At 34.3% G+C, this 22448-nt stretch overlaps 1 protein-coding gene across 4 annotated transcripts in view; it reads right to left on the minus strand.

The window, feature by feature from the left end:
• Positions 1 to 5956: 5956 nt before the first annotated feature.
• LOC129568550 (amyloid-beta-like protein) overlaps positions 5957 to 22448 on the minus strand; it is a 63801-nt gene continuing 47309 nt past the window's right edge. For 2 of the 4 annotated variants that reach the window (XM_055446592.1, XM_055446591.1), the window contains exons 4-12: positions 15143 to 15281; positions 14240 to 14461; positions 8255 to 8356; positions 7833 to 8107; positions 7602 to 7754; positions 7330 to 7479; positions 6534 to 7247; positions 6273 to 6449; positions 5957 to 6180 (exon numbers count right to left, since the gene is read on the minus strand). In XM_055446592.1, coding sequence (XP_055302567.1) covers positions 6079 to 6180; positions 6273 to 6449; positions 6534 to 7247; positions 7330 to 7479; positions 7602 to 7754; positions 7833 to 8107; positions 8255 to 8356; positions 14240 to 14461; positions 15143 to 15281 — 2034 coding nt within the window. In that variant the 3' untranslated portion in view covers positions 5957 to 6078. The remainder of the gene's footprint in view (positions 6181 to 6272; positions 6450 to 6533; positions 7248 to 7329; positions 7480 to 7601; positions 7755 to 7832; positions 8108 to 8254; positions 8357 to 14239; positions 14462 to 15142; positions 15282 to 22448) is intronic. The other 2 variants (XM_055446594.1, XM_055446593.1) reach the window with 2 other exon arrangements.

The following is a 22448-nucleotide window of genomic DNA, read 5'->3' on the forward strand; positions in this document are numbered from 1 at the left end:
ATTTATGTTTTACTTTTATGTTCAATAACTTATTTAGATGAAAAGTAATTCATTGGATTTTTTTATGTTTGTTATTGTAGGTTTATTATGCTCAAAACCTCCATTTGGCCAACCCTGCACATTTCAAAAATGTGCAAATGTCACGGAATTATATTATCCAAGAGTTGGAAGTCGGTTCAAAGCGGCTAATTTAAATGCATTTCCCACAGCTAAATTACAATTTATTCTTCGGTAATTTGATTCAAATGTTGGTTCGAGTCGGGGAAAAGAAGAAAATTTTACATGACCAAGATTGGAAGTTTAGGTAAACTTTTGATGTATACATAGAGAAGATACATCTTCTTTGTGTTTATACATGTTGACCACTTTTAGTCAAAACCAATCTCTAAAAACTAATTTTCAAAACTGAATACTGAAAATGAAAACGTTCCGCTTAAACATGCAAACCATTATAAACAGTATGTGTGACTTACTTGACTAGACTTCGACGTCGCGGCTACATATCTCTTCTTCCGCTTAAAAGATTCCACTGCATAAAGCTATTAAAGGCAATGTCATTAGTCTTTTTTTTGTCAGCTGCATTGTGAAACTGTGATGTAACTTGTTGAGAAATTATCGTAAATCGTGCCGATTGAATGGGTTTATCGAACGCATAATTTCACTTAACGACGTCGCCACCATGGAAAATGATGCAGATGTCAACGGAAAATACTAATCGTCCGTCCATTGAGTATATGTGACAGTGCAACTGCACTCATTCATAGACAAGATTTATTTACTAAAGAAAACACATTAACGAAGGCTATAAAATGGTTCGATTGCTGAAATATGCACGATTGTAGCCAAAGCAATAAATAGCAGTACAATTGAAAAAAAAATGCACAATTCATGAAAAATTATTGCGTTTTTATTCCATCCCAAAGATATATCCATAGCATAGTTCTTTTCTGCTGTATTGATCATCAGACAAATTTAATCCCGCAAAATGGCATCAAACTGTCGTACGCAAACGAAGGAAGTGACAAATCAATTTAATGATGGTTTAAATAATTCAACTCAGATGGGCTTTCCTTATGAGAATAGTAATGGTAGGAAACCAGCACAAAATCCATTACATGTGATAGAATAGAGATTTTCAGAAGCGAAAAGTTATTGCCAATTTTTGTGAAAAATTCAACGAAATAAAAATGGGATAAGTAAAGTTTTCCAGAAAGGCAAGGCTTTACTTCACTTACCTCAATGCACCTTGCATCGGATTCTAAAATTTATTTGGAAAATATGCATATGATTACCTTGGAGCCAACCAGTTCATTTCGTTCCCTTGTTTCTATTTTCATTCAAATGAAGACACACGCAAAATGTACGTTTTTATTGATTTTTTGGTGACGCACAAATGATTTTTTTTATTTGTTTATTTTCAATTTGTTCTTAATCCATTGTCTCTTATCCCACTGCACTTGGCCTCAGTTATGCATTGTTGCTTAATTGTTTTCACTTAAATTTTGTCATCATTTCAATATAAATTGTTACATTCTCATTTCACATGTTAAATATATTTTGTTCAATTTAAATCTTTTTACAGCATTTATTTTTCATATCATTTTATCTTTATTTTCTGCGTAGTTCATCTATGGATTATTATGGGAAATGAGCCGAGTATTTGGTTTGTTGTGTGGTGTGATGTGTGTGTGAGTGTGTTTTGTTTTGTTCACAAAATTTGAGCTAGCTTTGATTGTTGACAATGTTTACAATACAAATTACATTTTTGTTCAAACTGGGGATAGATAATTGGGCAGGATTTTTGCTATTGAGAATGTAAAGTTATTTGTATGTCAATTATATTAAAGCGAAGATTCTATTCTTTTCTGTTTTTTTATTCGTTTGTCCTTGTGAATTTCAGGCGATTCTCAATTTATAGATACACTTGAATGGGAGGAGGAGTCATTTAAGTTTATGTGTCTGCGGTATATTCCCAATTTTAAAGAAAAATATAGATCCCTTATGATTAAGTTATGTTCTTATGCTTAAGATTTTTTTATAAATAATAGCAATTTGTTTTTCGATATCATTCGATTTGAATAGTTTGTCGCGTGGTTTTTTTTTTGGTTTGTTTTTATTCTTGAGTCATTGGAAAATTGTTAACAAAGTCTCTCATCCGTTCGAATCGAACCGAATTCAATCAAAAACAAATTGCCATCGTGTCAAAGCGAGAGTATTACATAAAAAAACTTTCAGCGTGTCTTATTATCTGTAGCTACTTGTGTGAGAATGTGGTTTTTTCTTTCGTTTCTACAATATTGATGAAGTAACAACTAAAACGAAACACATTTCACTAGGTAATAAATACGTTGTTTCGGAACTGTATACATTTAAAGCCTATTTCATTGCATCATGGCTGGAGAAATGAAAATCAATTGGAAAACCCAAAGGGAATAAAGAAAAGCAATTTTCGTATTTCATTTGTGTGTTTTTGTGTGTATGTTAAAGATTTGTTGGAATATGGATGAATGAATCCAAACAACATCTTCAATAGATAAGAAATGACTTAATGAATATCTAGATAGATAGCGAAGGTTATAAGTCGTTCGTAAACAGAAAATTCAGCGACTGAATCAAGCTCATACGGTTTAATATCTAGAAAAATGCGCGATTTTCTGTTGCACTCTGTCAAACGTTGTGAATATTATATGCAAAATGTGACAATAATTTTTGCAAAACAACAATTCATCATTTCAAATTTTGCGCACATCCTTTAAATGGTTCGTTCAAAATATGTGGATTTTTCGTGTGCATCAGATGTGTGTGTGTGTATTTTTTTTCTTCTTCTTCTTCTTCTTCTTCTTCTTCTTCTTTACTTTGTATGGCACTTCAGAGGAAGTGAATGACATCTAAACAAACATTATGTGAGAATGTCCAACTGAATATCAGCATTAATATGTGAATCCAATTATTGAGTAGGCAGAGAATGTGATATGTTACGAAATAATTAGTGCAAATTAAAAATCAAAGAGGAAAAGAATACATTTTCGTATGAATCCTCGCAAGTTGAAGAGTGTCTGTCATTGGTAAAAATATTGTATTTTAAAAACCCATTCATACACAAAAGCAAGTAGTTAAACTTTATCGCAAGTCGGGATAAACCATACATTTATAGGTGCTGACATCCACTTTTGGGATAAATTTCATCGCACTTGTATATGTCAACCCCATTCAAACGTATATTTTATCCCGACTTGTGATGACGTTCAACTACTTTTGACAATATACTTTTGTGTGTGTTTGTTCTTTTGTTTGCCAATTTTTCCGTGGCTTCAGAATGACTTGATGAACTGATAAGCAGAATTTCTTCATATTTTATTTTTGAATAAATCTCCAAGTCTGCATGCACCAATCACATCTGTCTAAATGTCGAATACTACCTCTAATGTCACAACATCTGTACAAGTACACAAAAATTACGTTCTCTTTTTGTGTTCTACAAATCAATTTTGAGTTTTTTTTTTCATTTTTGAATCGAGTGCTTTTCCAGAAGTCATTTGGTTTTCATTTTATCATTTCTTACTTTGTCATTTTAAGTACAAAAAACGATTATGTTGTGCTCTTAAAAATTGCGTATTCAATATTATATCTTTAAATTTGTTTTGAGAAAAAAGAGCGTTTTTTGGGACGTATTTACTGCTTCACATTCATATGAGTTTACCTTTCTCATCCTAATTCATGATTCTTAGATAATGCAAATGCCCTGAAATGAAATACACCAATCATGATGCACATTTCAGTTTCAAAACAAGTTTTTTTTAGCAAAGAATTAAAACAAATGTATTTTGTATAAAAAAATGAGCATGTGTTTCATTTGGAACGGAAATACTGTGTGATTGACAGTGTTTAATTAATGGCAAAGAATTGGAGTGAAATCAAACGGTAAAACCATATTCCATATCAAAATGAAACAATGGAAACAATGGTCGAGCAGTTCTGAGGTTTGATTTGGAGTGGGCGGAAGGCGTCTCAAGTTTCTTGTTACTCCTTAAATTGTCTTTGTTTTTTTGTTTGTTTATTTCGAATCAAGTATCAAGCTCTTGGATTGTTGAGACGAGAACAGAAAATCTAACTGAATATTTAAACAAAAATTCAACTGCAAATCATGACTATTTCGTATGTTTCCTTCTTCATTTTCTAGCAAAGACTTAACACTCCTCCAAAATCTACATTGAACCATCATCTTGTGGTCTTATTCTCTTTCACTTCTAAATAGCTTCTAAATTTATATAATCTGGCTTGTTTTTTTCTCTTTCAAATTTCCGTGTAAGTAAAATTAAATACTAAATTATACTCAGATAAATGCTCATAAATATAAACGTCTTAAGTACGTACAATGTGGGTGTTGTGTCTTATGTGAGTGTCATTGAATTGCCAAGCAATTTTGGACTGGAACTCCAACAATCCATCATGTTTAGAGAAGAAATCATTTAGTGTTTTTGACTTGAGTGATGAAATTACAATGTTTCATTGAAGTTTTTTTTGCTCAGAAAAATAATTCTCCAAGAAATTTTCTTTTGATTTCCATTCATCTAAATGAATTCTTCTCAAAAATGCTTAGATCAAAATTAAGCGTCTTGTAGAACGCGTCATTAACATAACAATAAATTAAAATGAGATTTTTTTAAAGTCTGTACTATGCATACAGCTTAGACCAGGATCTAACATGAATATCTAAGATACAGAGAAACAAAAATCACAAATCAAATAAAAATTAACCTAAATCTGGCTGTGAACTGAGTGGTGGACATCTAAATTGTTAAGCGTGATAACAAATAAACATTTATTGCTTGGGTTTGTGTTCATTCAATATTCCAATATAGTATGTGAGTCGTGGTGTGTATTTTGTTTAATCAAATTTGAAAAAAAAACCAAACTGAACAATAAGTGTGGTTGTCATATACATTAGAAACGCACAACTTTCAATTGCATCTTGACATTGAATTTCAAAATGTGTGAACATTTACCAACTTTGACTTGAATTTTTCTTTCATTTATTTGTGTTATTAATTTAGTTTTAAGACACAAAATAAACAGATTAAATACTTTATCGCTTCTTATTATTTATATTCTTAGCAAACATTTAGTTATAATCAATTCTAGCGATAGAACGAATTTCATTGATTTGTCGGATTAAATTTGTATAACATTTTTCTTTTCTTTTCAGTTTTGCACAGATAGACTGATGAAAATCAATATGACACCGAAGAAAAGTGGAAATTGTCAAATACTACGAAATCATTTGAAAAATAGTAGGGTTTATACAACAATAATTTTTGTCTGTTTTTTTTTATTCCCATATAAATGAACACACTAATTTTAAGGTCTTGTTGCGGATAATATCGTGCGATATATCAATGCCAATTGATTTGCAAGACTGTTTCCGAAAGTGCATACATTACTGATGAATGTATGACAATCGAACAAAAGGAAAAACGGTGAAATCATAGAATCGAAATGCGATTTCACAAATGAAAATACAACCCCAAGCACAAATCAACGTCATACGCAAATAAATGTTTGTTCAAATAAATATGATTTTGAAGGCGACTGATGCACTCAAAAAATAACTAAACACAAGATTTCTAGCTCTCTAAATTTACACATACATAAGTAAATATTTATTTGTATATATATATTTCTATATATATATATATATAAATACTTGATGCCTTGACTATTTATATAAATTTACGCAATTAATTTTATTGTTACTGTTGCTAGTTTCTTGGTTTTCATTCTTGTTTTCTTTATTTATTTCTTCTTCATCTTCATCATTTTATTTTTGCTTCACTGAAATAACATTATTTAGTGTTTTTGTTTATAAATTAATTAATGCTCTATGAATCTTTTCAGTTTGTGAAATGTTGCTTTTGATTCAAAAAAGTTAGTTGCAAGTAAATCAAATCTATTTCAATGAATTTGTGTAAGTGTTTTATTTTCGTGATTTTGGTTTTTCAAAATAAAAGTGTCGTAAGTTGATTTTTGTTTTCCTCATTCGGGGGAAAAGGGGATTTACACGACACGAAATCAAGAAGTTTACTCTTTTACTTCAAAGTATTTGTACGTTGGATTTTCGTAGCCGTTGATTTGCATATTGGCTACATGTCTCTCTTCTGGTGTAACTGGAGCACCAATTGTCTGGAAAACAGATGGAACATGTATGTAAGTCGGAGAAAGTAAAATGAAGTTAATTGATGTGATTTTAATTGTATTTGACAAAAATTTCTTACTTGATCAACTTCAACGAAACCTTGTGCATGAGGATGTCTTGATGCACGGTATTTAGCAACGGCTACACCAACAAAAACGGCTGCCATTAAAGCGATGCCAGCAAATGCTAATGTGAAGTAAACGTTGCGTCCATCGTGGCCAACTGGTCCGTAGAATTCACGACGAACAGCATAACCCTAGTGGGTAAGAAAACAACAACAGCATATTCAATCAATGTTTCTCATTAAGAACAGTAGCCAGTATATTGAGTTTTAACTTACAACTTCGCCGTGTCCAAGGTCATGCTGAAGGATATGCTGCATTCGTGGTTCGACTTCCTGATGAGCAACAGCTGCAGCTACTTCTTCAACAGCACGTTGAACGGCTGAATCATCAACCGTTGGCAATGGTGTCGGCGATGGCTGAACCGAGATTTCATCGGTAAAATCTTTGGTTGTATCATCTTCAGTGTCACTAATGCTGCTACTTTCCAGTTTTTCTTTTTCTTGTTGTTTCACCATTTCTTCTAATTTCTTGGCTTCCAAGCGCAATTTCTCTTCGCGAAGTTTTTCGCGTTCGGTGGCACGCTGCTCTTTGCGCTGTTTTTCGGCAATGCGTTGACGTTCTTTTTCATTGATTTTTCGTTCGATTTCAATTCGATATTTGTCTAAAATTGCCGCTTCAGCCTCTTCAGTCATGCCCAACATTGATCCTGGTGTATCGTCCTTCGAGCGCAATGCTTGAATGTAATCATCCATAAGCTGTGACAATTTTGAAGATAGTCCAGGGTAACGTTTAAGCATGGCCATCGATTGATTCACAGCACGATCAATGTCAACAAGACGCTCCAATGTGCGTGGACGCTCAGATGCAGCGGCTTCTAAACCTCCGTTACCGCCGGCACTCAACAGGTGACGATAATGCGCCAAAGCATGGGCACGATCCTTGTGCAATGCACGGAGTAATTTTTGCAAGCATTTTTCAACGCGATGTGCCTAAAAGCATAAAAGAGAAAGCATTCAATTATTGTTCTAAAATCTGGTGACAAACACTTTGATACGGTATGGATATACTTACATTTGGAATTTGTTCAGTTAGAGCTTGAGTATAACAAGTCATTGCCTCACGTTTACGTTGATTGATATGGGCTAAAACACGTTGTTGATGCATTGCAGCCAATTGATGTTTTTCGGCATTGCCTTCTTCTTCAAGTGCCTGCACAGAAGTCTAAAATATACAATTTTATAGCCAATAGTCGTCGCGATACTCTCAGATTCGTTATAATCCTCAGAGCTATACATAACAATCTATCGGTCTAAATGAACGTTTTTATTTCTGCAAGAACTTACCTGGAATCGAGCTGTCATTCTTTGTTTGAAACTTTGTGCTGACTTTGGATCAGCCAAACGCATATCCTGGTATTTCTCCTCCAAATCAGACCAATCCTTCATTACACGAGTCACCTTTTCACGATGCATTTCTTCCAAACGCTGTTGAGCCTCCTGTAATTGGAATATTTGCTTTATATTTCTGTATAAAAAGTATTCGTGTCTCAAGTTTGGCATCTTTGAACAAATCACCTTGTAACTTTGATGTTCTGATCGTGGATCAAAGTGAGTGAAATAGGGGTCAATCAATGATGGGGTGCTTGATCCTGATTCCGTAGTCTTTGGGGTTGTGCTTGTAGTTGGAGTGAAGTCAATGCCATTTTTAAATTGTGGTGTTGACAATTTGTTCCATGTTTCCTCATCTTCCTGTTCACTTTCGTCTATGTCTTCATCATATTCCTCATCATTATCAGTTGCTTCATCTGCCAACATATCTTCTTCGCTTTCAATGTCATCTTCATCGGTATCTAAATAAATCAAGTGGAAAATTGCGTAAATACGATTAGTTATTCGTAGCATGTATTTCATATTATTTGAACAGAATTCATGACATCCAACCAGAAATCATTGGAATTCAATCTCAAGAATTTTTCGAATGAAAGAAAGTCATTTACCGTCATCCATGTCAGATTCGTCAGCTTCGTCATCCAAAGATGGCAAAATGTCTTCTGGCGGCAAAACAGGTAGATCAGTTTTCTTCACTTTCATTGATTCTGCTTTGAAAAGAATCGGATTGTTAGTAAACATTGACAATAGTTTGGTAGAGAAAACTTGAAAAGGCGGTAAATTGTGCTCAAGTACGCAACGGCATAATCCGAATAGTTTTTGGTTTCATTTTTTTACTCATAAAATACTTTGGTTTTATAAAGATGAAACATGCGTCTAGCCAAAAATGGTTCGTAATCCAAAATTTTTGTGGTAAGTGACGCTGCGTTCAATTTTATGTTTAAAAAAAAGCGGTAGAGTTCCATGAACAAATTTCAATACACCATCACGTTATGTGATATTTCTTTGTTAGCGAATATATGAAAACAAGAACGGGTTAACAAACACGGTTCAGTACACTAACATATATGCAAAATGATTGAAAAACCAAAAATTTTACTTTAGCTCGTTAACAATTTGTACGAATCAATCAATACACCGTACATACAATGAAACTTTCACTATTTACACCGACGAAAATCGGATGAAATTTGAACACGCCATTTTTTTGGCATGCAAAAAGTAAATTCACGTACCAGACGTATAATATATTCATTTGAGTTTTGAAACGTCAAGCAAACAAAGGATGCTATTTTGTGCTCTAGAGAGTACTAATGATATGCACACACATATGCAGAGTGAAAGTTTTGTTCGTTGAGGAATGACATTAATGTTTGCTTGCACAATATTTTTCATTTTTTTGCTGTACATATGCATACACGCTCCGTTTCATAGTCACGAAAAAAGGAAATACTCAACCTTTTTTGCTACAGAAACGGAGAACATGCTGTAAAAATATATGGTGAAGGGAATCAGTGTTCCGCAAAGCTTGTAAAAATGTGTAACGAAATATTTGAAATGTTATGAAAACGTCTGCTTATTTTCGCGATAAATGGCAGTTAACTATTGTGTTTTTTGTATTCTTTACTCGGTAGCTTGATAATTAGCATTATATTCTACATCATAGGTTTTCACATATTTTTTTCTGGAAAGTTTGATGCAGTGCTATGTTGAAATGTTGGTTATGCTCTCGAATATGACGGGAATCTACAATAACAATACTATCTTAGCTACAGTAGCAATTCAATGTCTTATCGAATATTTCTTTCTTCCTCTGATTAATCTTGTGAAGCTTTTTATCATTTCGAAATTCTGGGGAAATTTCATCAATATTTCCTTTGACATATTACATTTTTCATAGGCATGCATATCAAATGAAAGCAGTATTTCTAACGATTTCTATTTTTCATACACTTTTTCTCTCCCCTCGAATTGATTCGCTTCGGTTGACTGGATACTGTAGAAAATGTCTATTTGAACGGTACCGAATTTCGATTTTCCAATTTCTTATTCACGACAAATTCAACAGTGACGCATCAAATAAGCCCCTAAAATCATTGTCGACAATATATTTTATGGAAAAACTGAAAGTTCTGTACGTACGTACGAAATGAAAATATCTGGCTATAATCATAAAATATTTGCAAAGCTATCCACAAATACTGCATTGCCAAAAATTTAGATGAATACGGAGAAAGTTTTTTTTTCTCTGTTTGTTGTGCAAATCTGTGAATAGTTTATTTCATAAGGTTTTGTTGTTCATTTCATTTCATTTCATTTGTTCATTTTCGTTTAAGCGAGCAATACACACAATTTATGACGGTGTAAATGTTCATTATTTGTGTATTTTTTCGGACGGTCCACATAGCACATCCAGAAAAACTCACTTGCATTTCATGCTTCAGCTCGACTATTTCACGATTTCTGGGCATTAATGGTTTTTATACGTATGTTGACTTTTTAGCTGCAGCGCTACTAGAAAATTTGTTGATTTTTCGTCGTGATTTGTGTGAATTTCATGTTTGTTATGTGGATGAACGTAGAACAAGGAAAAAAATATATAAATTGTCCTGTCACTTGGTTTTATTGGTGTTTTGCATGTGTGTCTGTATCTGATTGCGGGCAACATTTTATTCATTATGTATTTCAACACGTGAAAAATGTATATCCCAACACGGGACAGCGCAAATACGTCGGAAAAAATGCAAAATATTTTAATATTATGAATATGTTTTGAAAATTCGAATAGCAAAATTAGAAGATCCAGAAGGAAAAAAAAGCACAATGAAAAATCATATGTTCTTTTGAGTGTTCACCACCAGATTTTATAAAACGAATAATTATTGAAACAAAAATCCATTCGTTTTGGACTTTGTGCGGACTAGTTGTGGGTTCAAAATCTTAAGCCAGCCCCAAAACGAATAACGATTTTCATATTTTTGGGAATTAAATTTAAATTGTATGATTCGGTAGGTATGTTCAATGTTCATGTTCAATCCAATGTAACAGTTTTCTCCGTTGTAAACGTGTTTCGTATGGTACCAGTGTTTTTACTTGTTTGTTTATGTTATTTGCAGATACAATATATATATTTTTGTTAGTCGAAATGAGTTTTCGGCACAATTATTCAACCCTTGATGGTAAAACAGTAGCAATGAATCGCTATGACCGATGTATTTTATTGCACCACAAGCGTATAACTTGAAACCATCTAAAAAGCATTATTTTTATTCAATGCATTTAAAACAGATACACTGTCGAGTGTACGCTGTACGTACACTTTTGCGCATCAATCACAAGTATTTGTGTGGAAAGCAGATTTCTCAATTCACTCCGAAGTATTACGTATTCAGTGCCATACAATGAAAACTTAGGTCCTTTTTTATGGACCAGATAAAATTCCTGCGGCTCATAAATTCCATTTACAATGTCTGAGATGCGAGAAAACCCGCAGCGACGGATTTGAATACGACAATCAACATGATGCACAACTTTTTTTTTCATTACATGATAATGTCTCTTTTGAAAAGGTCTAATTCTATTTTTTTGCGTTGTAGCAGAGGCGATTGAGCGTAACTTGTCAGCACAAAGTCTTAGTTCTTTCACAAAGTTCGACATTGCAAATACTGGGCCTTTTAAATTTTCAATACTTCAGGTTGTTTTATTCTTCACACATTTTCATCAGTTCTTGTGTTTTGACACACTGACAATTTACAAATAAAGAAAAATTCACTGCTGATTGAACTGAAATTCTTGGCGATATTATACTTTTGCGGATGGAGATGGAGAAACTTTTCTTTATTTCATGGAAATCGGTTTTGATAAACAAACATACATAGGGAAAAAATGTAAATAAAATATACATACATTTTTTTCGTATTGTTGTCACCCTAAAGTCATGACCATTTCATGGAGGCATATGATCACTTATTCAAAGTTGCACAAGCCGAAAATAGGACAACATACACTTGACACTGTGAATAGAGGCAAACAGTGTTTGGGCGTTTGTTTTTGAAAATCCGAATCTTGAAGTCGAGTGGAAAAGTCAGCCATTGTGCGTGATTACATTTTCATATTTATTGCATTGGATGTTTTATAAACATTTTCCATTTGAATGCGCTTTGAATATACAAAACATATGATCTAGTTTTTTTTTAAATGCAGTCAGAAGTATTCTCCTCGTTCTTTTCCTTTTAAACGTACCATTCGTACACGGAAGTGAAAAAAAATCAATTTTTCAAAGCGCAAGACGATGGGGCGAGTAATAAGAGTGGCATTTTATTGTGTTGATCCCGTTTATGAAAAATTGCTTTTGAATTATGATTAATGATAAACTGAGCGTTTTTTCCCGTGTCCATGTGTTCATTTGCTTCATATCAAACTTTTCCCCAACGTCAACACGGAAAACGCGCTAAATTCACTGCATAGTTCACGGTTCACATACTCATTGATTGATCATCATTAGTCATTATTCGAAGTCAAATATCAGCCATATTATTGAACGCATATCCTCGCCGAAAAAACCAAAATTAATGAATCGTTTCATCGAATTTATGTGAAACACCAATCAATTTTCGCGTGACATATCATTCGATTTAAGCTAGAAATATAGCGAATAAACAAAAAAGAATGTGTTCACCAAAATCTACAGTGTGACTGTTTTCGATGTGTAGAAATTACAGGGTGAAAATAGCGGCTTTTTCTAATCATTTTAGGTTTCAATATTCAATACAATTTGTCCTTATTTGTATCCCACTGAATACACTGTTTCAAGTTACTTGATTATTATTTACTGAGCACCCCCCTTGAATGTTTGATGGTAGCAGCAATGTGACACCATCCCGCTATTTCGATAACAACAACTAATGAACGTAACATTTTCTAACAAAAAAAAAAATGCAAATTGCTGAATGGGTAAACGATGAGCAGAGGAAAACCGAAAAATAAACAAAATCCTCAATAATAAATGAAAGTCCTCATAAATGTTTATTCGCTTCATTTCAGGAGAAAGTTGAAAAAAGTGGTCTCCAGCTCCACTCAACAATCCGTAGGTAATCGAGCATAGTGAGAGGACACCGGAATTTCGGCTGAATCGATCGCCTTTCGAAATGTCATTTTTAGTTTAAGGCTTGAGTGCTCAACGTGTAATACACACCTATTATATCGAGATATACGTATTTTTGATATGCGAATTGGTACGCAAAATGATAGCATTTTTGGCTTGTTGGCAATTTTATCGAATGCTCTACGTCACGTGCGGCACAGATAAACCTAATAGCCGTATAAAAAGCAGTCTCGTTATTTATTCGTGTTGCCATCGATTGTGATTAAAGTATTGGTTTTGATGGTCGGGATGGCCATATCAACCATGTATACATAAACATGTATATATACAGAATTATACATGATATGTGCTTTGCACGTTGTGTGTGTCTGTATGATGTTAATTCAGCAATCATTGCACGTTTAATAGAGTCTTTGGTTCCCATAATTTTTGTTCGGTTAAAGTGCACAGCCATAAATTCACCGGATTCGTATACTTTATGGTGCAAAACGCTAGTAAATAATCAGAATGGAATTCACTGCGAAAGATTCATAATTTGTTTCAACAATGATAATAAATAAATGACGACGACGACGGCGGCGGCGGCAAGCAAAGAACAAACTAGGACTGCGCTGCCTGCCATTTTAATATTAATGGAATTGATTTATGATGCCGAGGTTCCATTCACCAGCACTGTAAACATGTGGTTGCAAAATGTCTGTATACTTTTCGTATTCATTCACCTCGCTCTTTCGTACCGTTTACCACTTGCAGTGTGTGTATGTGCGGATGTAGCGAGAGTTAAAAAAAATCAGGATATTTCGAAACGAGCAAGATTATGAAATGGCTATTAGGCTAGTTTCAGGAAAGCCATTCTGGTTCGCACGCCCATTAAACACACAATTTCAAATGATCTGAACGTATTTTTGAGCACATAATTTACTACTAATTAAATGTGAATTTTCCATTTTTCACCCCCTTACTCTGCGATTTTAATAGCTCAGCGTTAAATTATCAAACGGAAAATGCCGTTTTTACGTTGGTTTCTTTCATCCAACGATCAGAGTTCAAAATTCACCCCAAATTTTCATGTATTTTCAAAACGAGAGCTCCATACTACAACGGCGTTCAAATATTAAGCATTCGAGCCAAACATCAAAATGTTATCGGAGTGGATGATTTTCCCGTTTTGTGTGTGGTGTCGAAAACAAGTGGCACTCAAGCGCGCATATATTTTCAACACAATAAATTTCATTCGCACAAATGCAAAAAAAACATTTGAAAGATTAATGAATAATTTTTCTGACATTAAAAAATGCTGTAATTTTGTTTTCTCAACGATAAATTTATGTCAAATGCATTCCAAAATTACTATGTCACACAGGGAATGAACGTTGTTTTTTTTTTGGTTTTTCATTTCATTTGAATGGGAAACTATGGTGACGACAAAGCTGAAAAACAAATAACTGCCATTCCACACAGACGAGAATAAAAAAAGCAACTGGCTTACCTTTGAAATGTTTTGGACAGCAAACGAATTCAACACCAGAGAATAATGAAATTCCACAGGGTAAGAGCATAGCGAAACTACGCATTTGCATTCCACGGTCTTGACATGCAGCGGCACCAGTTTGATTCCATCTAACAAATGGCCAGCATCGTGATGCATTGTGAATATGATCGAATAGGCAACCCTCTGGTACCAGCAAGGCATCAGATTGGAATGGTCCTTCTGAAAAGCAATGACAAAAAAAGAATAAATGAATGAAGAATGTTTATGGAATAGGCATTTTTATTCAATTCTAATAACGAACTTTCGAAGCCGTATCGCAATATATGAATACATACATGTATACATGATTGAATTGCTTGAGTTACTTGTTTTGTACAATGTACGTAAAAATTAAATGCAACTAATGTCGCAGAGAATGCAACGCCAATCTGCATGGCGTTGGAGTATACTGTAATTATAAATTATGATTTCAAAAATTGATTAAATGAAGCGTTTGACAAATGGAAATTGAAAAAAATTAGTTCCAATATAACAAGACACAAGGTTATTTAAAATGATAGCGCATCGTCAATTATTTGGAATTTGTATACATTTTCGATCCAAATGGTCGGAATATTGGCATTTTTTGCCATTGAATTTTTCTTATTTTAAATTGAAATTTTTCTGGATCCATGCTAGATCCTTTCGATAGTTTGAAAATATTTTTTCCTGATTCTCTACTTGCGAATGGTGAACTTAGTTTGGATAAACTGGATATTGTAGAAAATCATCAAATAAAAATAGCAAATGGATTTTTTCTTCTTTGTAAAAGCATATGGGATGGGATATTTGACCCTATTCTGAGTACGGTATTCACAACAATTGATGGTAGAGGAAAATATATTGAATGGAATCACTTACCAAGACATCGGAATGGTTTGACCCAACGCTGAGCTCCTTTGCATTTGGCCGAATTTAATGCACCTTGACGACACCATCCACCAATTTTTTGGTAGTGTGACGACTCAACTATGTTCGTTATGTCACGGCCGGGATACACCTAAAATGTAAAAAAAAACAATATGGTTTTTAATCAATCATTCGTGTATAAATGATTCTTCCTAGGGGCCTCACGCCAATTTCCATATTTAAAATATGAACAAATAATATAAATTTGTTTATGTTTCAACATATTAAACAGATATTTATGCATAATTTCGATTTTGCTCAATTTTGTTCAATAAACCGACTGTCAGCAGAACCATGTCTAATCTGTTGACGTCATTATCGCTTCAAAAATTCTGGAAGTGGGTTTTGGTGGATCCTCAGGATTGTTCAAAACCGATCCTGGTTCTGGAAGTGAATCCTCAGGATGGACCAGGGCATTGTCAAACCCAGTCTGATCCATCCTGAAGATCCACCAAAACCCACTTCCAGAACCGGGAGCAGTTTCGAACGATCCTGAGGATCCACCGAAACCCACTTCCAGAACATATTGTTCAAGGTGAATATGAACAATAACAACGCATTCGGGAAATAATACAAAATATTTGAAATCTAGCGTGAATTTTACATGATTTAAATAATACAAATAGATTTTGCTAAATAAAATTTGGCTCGAATCCCCTAGGATTCTTCTATCATATGGGCGATTAAAAGTGTATCTGTATAGTTAATTGGCTTATTTCCATTGTGTATATTCGTAGAGATACATGGTAACTAGAAAATTGCATATCTAATTTACTTTATTGGGCATCTTCAAATCGAAAATAAATTGACTGAGCTATCGTCCCCTTTTCAGAACGTCGTAGAAAGTCGAAGTTGAAATCCAATTACTTTATTTTGTGTGATTTCCTGTGTCGACACGCAAAGCAGTAGCAAATCATAGTACACATGAATCTGGTAATTGCATTAAGGGCGGATACGTTTGCATTTCCATTATGAAATAATTGCTCGATTGAGTAACAAGAAAAACTTTTATATTTTGTCGCGACACAAATAACCTCCGGCTAATAAAGTTGTTTTCCCAGACGGAAGTTAAAGTTGTTTTTGTTATTTTCTCTCTCGCTATCGCTCTCTTTCTCTCTCAACATTCATACACTGAACTGGGTATTTTTCGTTGTCAAAGGCTATGAAATATTACTTCAAAACTTGTATTTCACATAGAAAGCTTTCCAAATAATAATGTTAGTCGCAGCAAACTATAGAAAATTCAATAAATTAAGCAATGTTTTTAACACAAATTGAATTTTGTTTGTCAAAAAAAAAAATCCACAGCATGGAGATACATTTTTACATCGATTAAAATGATATCAATGATTCGTCATCATGTTTGGCTTCAGCCTTCCGTCGAATCGATCGATGGAGCCGATATGGTGATTATGACACACAGCGGCCATAAAAACTGAATTGATTGTGTAGGCTAAATTGAGCACAGCCAAGTTGGTTTTTCCAACATACAAAATGGGCTATGGCTTAACTGCTGAGTGGAGTGTTTTAGACACGCGGTTTCAAATACTCATAAATCATGCAGTTTTTTTTCTCACATCGATCGAGGGTGCGTGTCTCGTTTGAACATGGAGAAACGCATCTGACATGTAAAGTGTCACTTCCTGGTACACACAGTCCACTCATCTTTCAAAAACCGATAAATTATGCTGCAAAGGACCGGCCCATAAATTGAAATGCATAGTATTGCATTGGTGATTGTAAATGCGACTGTCTGGAATGCTAATGCTCATGTTTATTATGCGAAAAATTTGCGAGATCGTGTTTGGCTCATCAAAATGCATGTTTTTTCACCGTTCGAAATCGCACATTCGAATATAGTAAACAAGAGAATTTCCGTTTAATAGACGTTTAATGAATTTAAAATCAGGTTATGTACAAATATGGTGATTGGTCCGAAAATTCGAAATGGTAACTTGAACCAAAAACAACACTAACTAAAGTCTCAATGATAATGTATTTTTGATGTGATGCTAGTACGGATAGCTGGTCCAACGATAAATGTGTTTGAATTTTCTGCTTTCAAACCCACAAAAATACTTAGTCGCATTGCAATCGTTACAATTCAAATAGCCAAAAACACAAAAGCGTTAGTTTAATTTCCTCAGCATTCCATTCCTTTTCATCTAAATCATACCAACCACTCAATGCCACAAAATCTACATTTTCCCGTTTGAATTGTGACGAGTACTTAAAATGTCCATGGGTTCCTACATTTATAGATAGTTTAGCAATGAGCGTAGTTGATTGTTTTGTGCCAAAAACTACACTAAGCCTTTTAGATTAAGCGAAATTGTTAACTTAGTTTGAATTTCAGAATAAGCAAGCAAACACGAGCACACATTCAATTCAAATCACTCTGAATGTGGCAAAACGAATACACGACCGATACGTGGCAGAATGAGTAGATGAAAATGTCGGAATCAGAGTGACGCATATAAAATTGTTTTGATGCGATAGGGAAAAAAACAGTAGTAAATAGCTTTATTTGGAATCAAACTCGATTCCACAAAACAAGCGACTATTTTTATCATCAATTATGTTTACAAGTTTCGGATTGTTTTTTTTTTGCGTGTGTCTCCATTCGGTCCATTTTGGACACAGGCACATCGCACTTCATTTAGAAGTGTCTTTGGTGTCATTATCATTAAATCGCCGACTATTCAGAGCTGAAACTATTGCGATGTTGTTTTCATCATTTCGAAAACTGAATGCCAAATTTTCGGTATTACGTAAACAGAGAACATGTGTGACATGAATGTGATTACATAGATAACAGACACATTTATCACGTTCAAAGCGGGTAGGATTTAATTGCCAAGCGCACAAAAGTATATACATTTTCATCAAATATTCATTCAACAAATAGAACGAAATAGCGTTCACTTGGAAAATGGTGTATATTTTGTGATTCCATTTTCTCAATTCATTTTTGTTCATAACAATGTGTTTGATTCGAAGTTTTTTTTTCCAGAACAAGTGACGATGGCAACATACTTTCTTCGCAAAAATAATCTGAATCAGATGGTTTGTAAATATTGTGAGATTTGTTAACATTGGATGTATAAATACTTGGAATTTATCAAACGGCAAAATTCGTTCTCTCGAACTGTTTCAACTCTTATTTATGATTTTTCTGTTAATCTTCTTTTTCGCCAAACATACTTTATTCTTTCTATTGCTATGGTATTTCTACTATTTTGATAAATGTTCAATTTCTTAAAATTTGAACCATATTTTTTTGAAGAAAGTTGTACAAATTACCCTTAATAGCATAATTATCGAAATTCCAAAAACTTTTTTTCATAATAATTTATAAAAACAAAGTCTTCAACGGAAATTAAACCGTAAACGTTATCCTTTGTTCGCATTGGGGCTTGCAATGAATTAGAAACAACTAGCAACATGTGTTGACGCCCAAAATGTACAAATCTGCGAATGTATAAACATAGAAGTATTCCAGTCTCGTACAGATGATGGAGGAAAATGTTGTGGACCAAATGTCGAAATGGTAGAAAAAAGGGGGCGAAAAAGGAAGAAAATTAATGAGAAAAATTTCATTTTGTTCGAGGTGTTCATTTCCAAGACTGTTCGGAACCAGTATTGTGTACTGTGTTTATTCCGGGATATTTATAGCATAGCTTTACACCAAACGTACGCATCCATAAGAAGTTTATAAGTGTGTATTGTTCTTCTTACAATGTCCTTTTTTATATTTATATTACAAAATGTTGCCGTTGGCATCGTTTGCGCCAGTGTCTAGTATTGTCGCCACACAAAACCAGAAAACGGTAAAAGCAAACCAGCAAGAAAATATGTCTTCTCTCGGATTTCTGTGTACTTTTTTTCTGTCTTGTTCCCTCGTTCACATCGACGGTCGTTATTGCATTTTCGCTGGCAGTTAACAGTGCACCACCATCTCGGGATGAAATAATGAAGTTAGAGCGGAACGAAATTGAAATGAACGCCTCAGCAAAAAAAACTGCACTGTGTGAACAAAAAGCCACAAAGTTAACAACATTGTGACGATCGACAAAGGCCAAGTATATATCCTTCGGACGTCAGCCTTTTTTCCAGAACAATTGCGCTACAGTCATTTGTCTTGGGAATATTTAGCTTACAAATTCGCTAGCGAATGTGAGACAATGTTTCATTTCATGCACCAAAAAATGTCATCGGGATATTGCTCGCAGTGTCTAAGTACGTATGTGGATATTTGTTTCTTTTTCGCAGAGAATATTTATAGCGATCTGGTTTTTACAACATGTATAATTTGCTATTGGACGAGAGCTGGGAGAAACACATTCAAATAGTTTTCAATAAGCGTTTGTGGAAGAAAATTTTTCTACCCACATCTTGGGCAACATGAGTACACAAACCAATTCAATAGAAGTGGAGAGCTCATGAAATTGGTTTCTGCATTCACTTCCAATTTATATGCGGGTTTTTCCCATTCTTCATACATTCATTTGTTATGGTCTGTTAACCGTTTCGATAGATGCACTGCTCTCCAGTAAATAAACATGTGTATCAGTTGTTTGTTTAGGGTTCAAATGAAATACGGTTTTAGAATAGCTTTTAGCCCCATTTAACCGCGGTGACAGCAACATCAGAAAGGCGACTGGGTTCATTATAGCGTTCAACGTGGAAGTTCAATATTGATTGAACCATTGTATGGCAGAAATGCCTTCATCTCGTATCGATACAAACTCGTTAAACGGCCCGAATGTGTAAAATTATACCTCTTATTCGTCCAATTTGTAAGAGATGACTATGGGGCTCATTTGACGAGAAATCGTTGTAATTTATTGGAAGTTGTGCTTTTTCCAAAACAGAGCCCATCACTATGGAATACTTTCATCCCACTGTATATTTCTATGTGATGAATATTAAATTTCCCACATATTTATATATTGAAATTGTCAAACTGCGTCATTCGCATTATTAAATTAAAATAAATAGATCTAACACCGATGAGGTTGTCAAGCATTCAAGCTTAAATTCGTTTAAGTGTACCAAATGTGACAAATAAGTTGTCAAATCGAAGGAATAAATGCTTAAACAAAAGACACATTCACAACACATTGAATGAATTCAATTCCGTGGACTTTTTTCATTCAAATTTTTGACATGTTGTGCACATTTCATCGTCATTTTACAATTATCATTAAATTTGTCCGTTATATGCATAACTGTCGTATCAATTACGGTTTTCTGTATACCAATCGTAATCTCTGCTTTTATTTATATATCTCTGCTTTTATCTATATATGTATTGGGTCTGGGAATTAATCGTGTCGATTTTTCAAAAGATGGCGTAACTTTGCATGGTTGTATCGGGCAATACTTTTTTCTTTTTCACATGAGTGGTCTAGTGTCAAACTACAAAAATCATCATCTATCATTTCATCGAAGTTTGGATAAACATTTTTTTTTGCGCCTTAAATATGTCAAATTTTGTACCGAAAAAGCAACATTTCCCGCAAGCATTAATTTTTTGCTTTCATTTGAAGAAAACTGCGGCTGAAGCGCATCGAATGTTGGTGGAAGCCTATGGTGAGCATGCTCCATCGGAACGTACATGTGAACGGTGGTTTTCACGGTTCAAAAGTGGTGATTTTAGCACGGAAGACAAGGAACGTCCCGGCCAGCCAAAAAAGTTTGAAGATGCGGAATTGGAGGCATTGCTCGATGAAGATTCGAGTCAAACTCAAGATGAGCTTGCCAGAGCATTGAATGTTGACCGAAGCACTGTTGGATATCGTTTAAGGGCCCTTGGTTTCATTCGCAAGTTGTCAAATTGGGTACCACATGAATTGACGCCAGCGCAAGCTGAAAGGCGTTTAGTGACTTGCGAAATGCTGCTCGCAAGGCACAAAAAAAGAGGTTTTCTGTATCGAATTGTCACTGGTGACGAAAAATGGATTCATTACGATAACCCCAAGCGCAAAGCATCGTATGTTAAGCCCGGCCAACCAGCAACATCACAGCCAAAACAAGAAATTCACGGCGACAAGGTAATGCTGTCTATTTGGTGGGATGAGGAGGGAGTGGTGTATTATGAGCTGCTGAGAAGTGGTCAAACCATCGATGGGCCTTTCTACCGACAACAATTGATACGTTTGAAACAAGCAATCAAAGAAAAACGCACGAAATGGGAGACCAGAAAAGAGACATTGATTTTCCTACATGACAATGCTCGGCCACACATTGAGAAATCGGTCAAAAACTACTTGGAAAATAGCGGATGGGAAGTTTTGGCTCACGCCCCGTATAGCCCAGACCTGGCTCCTTCCGACTACCATTTGTTTCGATCGATGCAAAACCATATGGACGGAGAGCGGTTCTCTTCAGTTGAAGAAATCCAAAATTGGCTCGATGCATTTATAGCCACAAAAGATGAGGAATTTTTTAAGGCAGGCATCCGTCAATTGCCCACATTGTGGCAGAAGGTCATCGCTTCCGATGGACAATATTTTGATTGAAATGTAATTTCATTTTGGTATTCAAATAAATGTTTGAAAATTTAAAAAAATCGACAAAACTAATTCCCAGACCAATATGTATATAGTATATATAAAAAATGAAAGAAAAATCGACGAATGATGAATGATACAAGAGCTTTCAATTTTGTTACGTTAATACGAAGGCATAATATATGTTTCTTCAAAAAGAACATTTTTTTTTATCTTATGCGAGAAAACAAACCTAAGACTATATGATAAGAGGAGTTTGGTTTAAGTTTGTGGATATGTTCTAATCGTTTAGTGGTTTGGAATCTGTGCATGTACAGTTATTTACCATTTAAGTAATAATTTTTGGACTTTTGGACCCAATATACGTCATTTTACTCCATATAAATGGGTCTCGACTTGAATTCTTTTCGCGTAGGACAATATATATGAATAAATAACGGGAATTAATTTTGTTTGATTAATTTGCATTGTTTGCTTTATTTGATTGGTGGTGTTAATGGTCACATTTTTTGCTGAGCTTTTTTTTCTATTTACTTTAACTATGGTCGTTGAAAAACAAACAACATTCCATATCTTTACATGCAGTTCGTATAGCAAATAAACCACATACATTTAAATAATTACGCAAGAACGCTTTTTTTCTGTGTTCGAGGTCCATTTTATGGGCCTTTAATTAATTGTTTATTTGACAGTTTTTAACTGTTCATTGTGTGTGCGACATTTGAGTTGACTTGGTAAAATAT

This window comes from Sitodiplosis mosellana, unplaced genomic scaffold (genome assembly GCF_009176505.1).
Source record: "Sitodiplosis mosellana isolate CC-2019 unplaced genomic scaffold, AAFC_SMos_1.0 Smas_scaffold_20, whole genome shotgun sequence".
Lineage (NCBI taxonomy): Eukaryota > Metazoa > Arthropoda > Insecta > Diptera > Cecidomyiidae > Sitodiplosis > Sitodiplosis mosellana.